This window comes from Canis lupus, chromosome 36, assembly GCF_048164855.1.
Source record: "Canis lupus baileyi chromosome 36, mCanLup2.hap1, whole genome shotgun sequence".
NCBI classification, from domain to species: domain Eukaryota; kingdom Metazoa; phylum Chordata; class Mammalia; order Carnivora; family Canidae; genus Canis; species Canis lupus.
In genome coordinates this window covers 20,025,882-20,033,910 of record NC_132873.1, presented here as the reverse complement: position 1 = coordinate 20,033,910, position 8,029 = coordinate 20,025,882, and the positions used below count along the sequence as shown (strand labels likewise).

General features: G+C 36.3%; 1 protein-coding gene across 4 annotated transcripts in view; it reads left to right on the top strand.

Annotated features, from left to right (window-relative positions):
* The first annotated feature begins 365 nt into the window (after positions 1–365).
* The window catches only part of CDK15 (cyclin dependent kinase 15), an 81,413-nt gene continuing 73,749 nt past the window's right edge, over positions 366–8,029 (top strand). The window contains exons 1-3 of one of the 4 annotated variants that reach the window (XM_072812667.1): positions 366–680; positions 1,366–1,515; positions 1,729–1,823. In XM_072812667.1, the coding sequence (XP_072668768.1) occupies positions 549–680; positions 1,366–1,515; positions 1,729–1,823 (377 nt within the window). In that variant the 5' untranslated portion in view covers positions 366–548. Of the gene's footprint in view, positions 772–1,365; positions 1,516–1,725; positions 1,824–8,029 lie in introns of all 4 variants that reach the window. The other 3 variants (XM_072812665.1, XM_072812669.1, XM_072812668.1) reach the window with 3 other exon arrangements.

Below are 8,029 nucleotides of genomic sequence, written 5' to 3'. Positions count from 1 at the left end.
CTGTTAGATACTGCACACTTGCTTGGAGACAAAGAGATGAAGATATCTTCCCGTTCTATGATTCTGTGGTTTCTTTGACTACTAAAAAGTTGGCTAGATTGCAAATGTAAAGTCTGAGAAGAAAAAATGCTTTCAGATGAAAGGCAGGGAGAAAATACTGAAGCGTCCACTCCAGCGCTAGGGAAGCCTAATGACTATCATTATCATTGACATGGTTAGGCAGTGTGAACTCATAAAAGCCGTGTCTGGCAAGGGCACTACCCTGTGCCTGGAATAAGAACTTTGTGCCAACATCGATCCCATCCAATATGAGCTGTCCTGCTTCCAGTTGTGCACATAAGAATGCAGGCGGCCACCTCTCCGATGTAGTTTCTTGCACGGATCAGGAAAAACTGCTGAAGTCATGAGGCTGCTCTGCTCAGAGCCCTCATGTGAGTCATATGAAAGCTCCAGCGGTGCTGACCTCTGGCAGAGAGGGAGTGGAGGAGGACAGGAGAGGCAGAGGGGAGAGGTTCCAGCGCGGGTTTTCTCCTTGAACCTAGAAGATTATGGGTCAGGAGCTGTGTACAAGGACTGCCCGGCCTGGCTGCAGCTGCCACCGCTGCGGGGAGGGAGGCGATGCGCACAGCGGCCGGGGGACGGTGCGGGAGCCTGGGCCGGCGGCGGAGGCTGCGATCCAGGTATTTGCATCGCAGGAGGAGCATCTCCCTCTGCTGAGAAACTAAGGAGTTCAGACACTCCCTTTCTGAAGCAGGGTCAGATTTTTCTGCGGTAGGTCTAAACCCATAAAAGGAAAATCCTATTAAAGTCACAGAGAATTTATGGCTGTTGTTATCAAATTTGGGGATGTTCTTGTAAACCAAAAGGGAAAAATAATCAGATGCTTTGGGCCGCACAAAACTCCGCTGACTTAAAGTTGAGAAAGTAATTATTCTCTTGTAATCTCTCAAGTACTGTATTACAGAGCTGAGCCTCAGAAAGCAGGCTGCAGTATTGGTATGCTATGGATTCAAAATCTTGATGATTCCCCAAAAAAGATAAATTAAGAGGACATGAGAAGAAAAAAAAAAAAGGCTGAGCTAACAGAAAAATTGGAAACCATCCATCAAAGAGATTTAAATTAACTGAAGTGTTTAAGACGTATTTTTAAGTGAAGAAAGAATGTAGAGTTTCTGCAGTTGATATCATTATGGTCTTTTTTAAGGATCTGGCTTTCAAGAAAGGACTTGCTTTTGGGGGGTGTAGGAGGCTTAGAAAAACATCTGAAGAGTGACAATCAGACAAATGAAGAAAAAAACAGTTTATGCTAGCCACTGAGTCTTGACTTTGCATAAATTTTATTCATGTACTTTCCTTTTTCTTTAGCTAACAGACCTAAAAGAAGCATCATGTTCCATGACTTCATTTCACCCCAAGGGACTTCAGGCTGTGCATGCCCGGAAGTGCAAGAGTAAAAGGCCACGGAGTAACAGTGATTCTTTTCAGGAAGAGGATCTGAGGCAGGGTTTTCAGTGGGTGAGTGAACAGCTGATGTGGATGAAGAAGAATTTAATATGTACTTGTCTGGGGATGTTGGCCCTTACTTCCAGGGCAGTTACTAAGAGGGCCTTCCCAGGTATACTCTGGCAATAATGTCTAATTTCTCTGGGGGATAAAAGTCACCTTAAAAAAGAAAAGTGTTCTTTCTCTCTCTCCCATCTCTCACCCCTCCCCAAACCCCTCAAGCAGAAGAAGAGCCTCCCTTTTGGGGCAGCCTCATCTTACCTGAACTTGGAGAAGCTGGGTGAAGGTTCTTATGCTACAGTTTACAAGGGGATTAGCAGGTACGTGACTCATAGCTGGGAAAAACTCTGCAGATGAGGATCCCACCCCCTTTGATTTAAAATTATAGAGCCAGGTGACACACGGCAGAAGTTCAGGACCTGTGCAAGACACTATGGTCAACACAAAGAGACGAGATGATTTAAATAGCCTTGCAAGAAAAATAAATTTCTCTTGCCCTAATTAAAATCAGCCCCCTGAGATGTTTATCAGCTTTTCCTCTCCTTTATTGAATTCAAAGTATAATTTTTCTACAACTGACCCAAAGAACAAGCACCACTCTTCACAAATGCAATCTCTAAAGGGTTTTTCATATTTCTCTCTAAAACAAATGGCCGAAGGTTGTAATGGCAACCCTGAGTTTGCTCCTTCATTCCTTTTTTTACCTTCTTGGAAGAAACCAAAGTTGGCTTCTACAATGTAGGATATATGCAAAAAATGATTAGTCCTGGGATGTGTACACTTGCAAAATATACAAGATGGCTGGAGGATAAAAATAATGCTAATCCAGAAGCCAGGTGCCCATTTTGGCTAACGAAATTTGCTAAACATATGTGAAAGATCCACAAACTTCATTGCTTTTTAGTCAAGGTGGGAAAGTCAGAGGTCTGATTTCTTTAATTTATGTTACTCCAGTGGAAAAAAATAATGTCTCAATAGTGTTTATTTCTTTTTTTAAGATTTTATTTATTTTATTCATGAGAGACACACAGAGAGAGGCAGAGACAGGCAGAGGGAGAGGCAGGCTCCTCTCAGGGAGCCTGATAAGAGGATTGGTCCCAGGACCCTGGGATCACAACCTGTGCTGAAGGCAGACACTCAATCACTGAGCTACCCAGGTGTCCCTCAGCGGTGTTTAAATGTTTATTTAAAAAATGTAATATAAAAAAAAAAAATAAAAAATAAAAAATGTAATATAAATATTGCAAGGCTATGTATTATTTATACTAGCAATCATGTTATTATTTATACATGTTGAAACTATAAAGTATCATTTTAAATATATTGTTAATTGAATTCCATAGACTATCTTAGGAATTAAGAATATGAAATATTTCCTTCGAGGAACTCACCTGAGTAATAAGATAAAAAATACGTTGGAAATACATGTTTAAATGCATAGAGATATATGTACAAGTATATTCACTGCAGCAAAATTTATAATAGAAAAAGTAAAAACCTGGTCACTTCATTAATGGAGGACTGGCTAAATAATCAACATGCAGTGAAATAGTGTGCAGCCAACTAAAATATAAGGTAGACATACAAATATGAAAGATGTCCAGTATTTTAAAAGATAAAAAGAAAGTTACAGAACAATATATACCCTATATTCTCACTTGGAGAAAAACACCCCAATGTACCATTCATGTATAAATTTATACGTGCATAGAGGAGTCAGGAAAAATGCACAAGAGATTGTGAAAAGCAGTTACTTCTAGTGGTTGAAAATGTGGTAGGGAAAGAGATTACTCAAACTTTTCACTTTATTCCTTACCATAAAGGCATTACATTTATCGTTTAAAAATATCATAGAGATAGGTGCCAAGTAAGTTCAACATCAGTTGCAAGTTTTTAAAGCTCTGAGCAAAATAGGGATAGAATAATAATTCCTCATTATGATGTAAAATATTTCAAATCAATAATCCACATACCTTTTTTGTTAAATACTAGAGATATCCTCATTAAGTTAGAGATAGGGTGAGAATGCTCAGGGTGAGAATGCTCATTATCTTTACTGTTAAAGATTATTGTAAATATTCTAGCCAATGCAATGACAAAAAAAAAAAAAAGACCAAATAACACTTCTATGGATTACAAAATTGTCTACCTGAAAAACCCAAGAGAATCACCTCAGAAACCAGTAGAAGCAGTAAGATAGAATGGTAAGGTGATCAGTTATAAAGCCAAAATACACTTATCAAAAGTTGTCTTATGTATTAGCAAGAACCATTTAATAGAAAATATCGTAAGGGAAGTTACTCTTACAATATCAACAATAAAATCATTAGTATCAAAAAATGAGCAAGGGTTTTACTAAGGGACATAAAGATCTGAGAAAGAGCTAGACAGGCATTCATTCATTCTACTAATATTTATTAAGTACATGGTATGTGCCAGGCACTATTTCAGTCAATAAAGATTCATTGGAGAACAAAGAAGACAAAACCCTCTACTCTTATGGAATGTACATACTAGTCAGGATAAGGTAGGCAATAAACAAATTAATGATAGACTGAGTTTGTCAAAGAATGAAAAGTGCTTTGGAAAAGAATAGAACAGTGAAGTAGGATAGGTATGCCAGAGGGTGGTGGGTGGCTATTTTAAATAGTGGGATGAGAAGAGCACAGACTCTGATAAAGGTGAGGCATGAGCTGTGTGCATGAATAGTGGAAGAGAGCCTCATGCAGAGGGAATAGCAAGTAAATCCCTGAGGCAGAAATAGGCAGGACATTGGAGGGAAGAGGAGAAAGAGATGAGGACAGGGGAGAGCTGCAAATGCAGTATCAGGTATATAAGATCTTGTGGATTATTCCAGAGACCATTACAAGCACAGACTATTTGGGTTAGAAAATCTAATAGTGAAAAGGTGTCAGTGATTATTTAATTTCAAGTTTTAATATATTATAAATATGTTCAAAAGCTATAATAATTGAAACAGTGTGGTAAAAGAAAAGACAAATTAAAGAAGTATGATTTTTTTTAAGTCCAAAACAATCACAAACCCAAGTATTAGTAAGATCTAATATATAATCATGGTAACCATTCAGATCATCAGAGAAAGAAGATAGTCCAATAAACAAAGCTGGGATAATCATTAGCAACTTGGAAAAAGTAAATACATAATATGAATTCCTAGTAGATTAAAGAGCTAAATGAAAAAGAAAAGGTAAGAATTAGAAGAGTAAGTAAAGGAATTCTGTGTAACCTTTGGGCTGGAAAGATCTGTCTATACATAATACTGAAGTTGAAGTCAGAACCTTTAAAAGAAGATTAGAAGTATCCATGGTGTCTCTTCTACCCATGAATGTTCTAGGGAGTCCTAGTTCTGAGAGGCCTTAGTAGATGTTTCATTGAAACACTTGCCATTGTCAAACTGTTGCAGGGAACACTAAAACAAAATTTAAAAATGTGATTCTTTATTATAAGTGCTCTCAGCATCTTTAAAATGTTAATGTATAACATGACTGTTTAAGAAATATTAAGAAAGAAAAAAAAAGGAAAAAAAAAGAAATATTAAGAAAAAAATTTAAAGTATAAAGCATTTTCTAAACATATTTGACCAAAAAACTGTTTTGGTGCGTGGGGAGACTTTCACAGAAGTATACTGCTCTTTGTGAAACATTTTGGAAAATATGGAACTTCATAAAAATTTTAAAGTTCAGAATTTTCAAGACATATTAAAGTAGACCAAATAAATTGGTCAAAAGCATATGCAAAATATTTCAATAATAAGCTAGGCAAATAGGCAAATCACAAAAGAACGGAAAAGACCAATAAACTTGAGAAAATTTGGGTCCACAATTAGTTGAAGAAATCAAAATTAAAATGTGATCATCCTTTTTTAAGCAAATTAAATAGGAAAAAAAATGAAGATAGATGTATGAGCCCAAGAATCAAACCCCATATTTATGGGGGTATGTCAGAGGGATGCAGGAGCCAATTGAAAGGACTCCCAAAGGACAAAACTGGAAAACTTTGGTTTTTAACCCAAAGTGTAAAATAAATATCTATGAATCTATGCTAATATAAATGAATGGCTCAGTAAATTAATACATGAGAGAGAAGAGACAAATTTCCTGTGCAGAATAATTTAAATAATTTATGTAAATAACCCACCCTGTAAGAGGTGGAGCATCAATCCCCACACCTGAAGTGTGGGCTACTCATAGTGACATTCTTCCAAAAGTACAATGGGAAGAGAGTGGAAGAAGAATAACTACAGTGAAGAAAACTGACAGACACTACCTCAGCTGGTGATTAAGGTCAAAAGACATACATTCTGAGGATAGTATGTACCCTTAACATAATGTGATAAAAATGATTCTTTACCCTCTCAAAAACCATGACCTCAGTCTAATCAAAAGAAAAACATCAAAAAGAAAGAAGAAAGAAAGAAAGAAAGAAAGAAAGAAAGAAAGAAAGAAAGAAAGAAAGAAAAAGAGAAGAAAAGAAAAAGAAAAACATCAGAAACATTCCAACAGAGAGGTATCCTACAAAATTCTTTACCACTACTCCTCAAAACTGTCAAGGTCATTAAAAACAAGGAAAGTCTGAAAATCTGTCACAGCCAACAGAGGCTAAAGAGACATGACAACTGTATATAATGCGGTGTCTTCGATGGGATCCTGAAACAGAGAAAGGACATTAGGTCAAAACTAAAGAAATCCTGATAATCCTACTGTAACATATAAATGTATCAAAGCAACACATTGAATACCTTTAGCCTACAAATGCTATATGTCAATTATTCTTTTTTTTTGAATTTATTTATTTATTTGAGAGAGTGAGAATGAGAAAGAGCAGGGGAAAGAGGCAGAGGGAGAGGGAGAAGCAGACTCCCCTCAGAGCAGGGAGCCTGACATGGGGCTCCATCCTAGGACCCTGGGATCATGACCTGAGCCGAAGGCAGATGCTAAACCGACTGAGCCACCCAGGCACCTTGCTGTATGCCAATTATATCTCAATTTCAAAAAAGACTAAGATAGATAAATTAACTGGTTTAATAAACTCATACATATCTACTGTGATATTTATTTTTTTATGTGATATTGATTTTAAAAGAGATAAAAAGAAAGCAGTTTGAAATCAAATGGGAAAACCATAACAAACTTATAAATGCTGTAGAAAAGAAAAAAAAAGGAATTTATAACAGCAAGTAAATTTTTAAAACTTAACAATCATCTATAATCCATCACTCTAGCACAGCAATTACACATGCACATTTCATCTTCTACTTGCATACAAATTATTTAAAGTCACAAACATGGTATGCTTGCTATTTTGTATTATATTGTTCATTTTATTATGAATATTTTCCACTTTCTACATGTCTCTTAACTTAAGCTGTGTCATGAATTCAAAATATCCTATTGTACTGATGTACCGCACATTTTCTTCTAATGTTCTAATTTCAGCTATTTCTATTTTGTCCTATTATAACATAGTAGATAATATCTTACATGCATTCGGATTTTTAAAAATCATTATCAAATAAGCTTATTGGGAAAAAATTCCTGGGTCTGGTACTTTCATGGCTTTTCCTGTGTATCGTCATGTGGCACTGCCCCCAAATTTTACCAGTGTACAATGCAACCCACAATAAACAATACAATTTTACTGCAAAGGCTAAAGAATTCTTAATAAACTCTAAGCTCTAGTTAATAATAATGTATCCATACTAGTTCATTAATTATAACAAATGTATCATACCAATATAGTAATAGTAGAAGAAACTGGATGAGGGGGGTATGTGAGAACTCTCTGTACCACGTTCTCAATTTTTCTGTAAATCTAAAACTGTTCTAAAAAAGAAAACAAAAAGCCTGCCCAGTGTTGTCAAGAAAGTGCTGGAATGGCCACTCTCAGTTAGTGGTGTGATCACTCTGTGGCATAATTTGGGAACATGTGTTCAAAATAATAAAAACTTGGGCACAGCTTACTCTGACTTAGCAATTCCAACTCTACCCTAAGAAAAGAATAGGGGCTATTGATCTACAAACACGACTGTGACTGTATTTTTATAATGATCAAAACAAACCACTTAAAAGCATCTAAAAACACACTGTAGGGCAGGCTGGGTGGCTCAGCGGTTTAGCACTGCCTTCAGCCCAGGGCCTGATCCTGGAGACCCGGGATCGAGTCCTGCATCGGGCTCCCTGCATGGAGTCTGCTTCTCCCTCTGCTTGTGTCTCTGCCTCTCTGACTCTCTCTGTGTCTCTCATGAATGAATAAAATATTTTTAAAAAATAAAAAATAAATAAAAACACACTGTAGTATATTTATATGGTGAAATATATTATTATTAAATATCACATAGTAGAAGAATGGATAAAAGAAAAATTGGATGGAGGAAAAGCAGGTTACTGCTAATATGATATAAATCCCACTGTATTAAAAATAATATATTTATACTTGCATTAAAATCTCAGTTCTCCAGAACTTCACTTTATATCAGTGAACAAAACAATGAATAAGGGGACAGCAG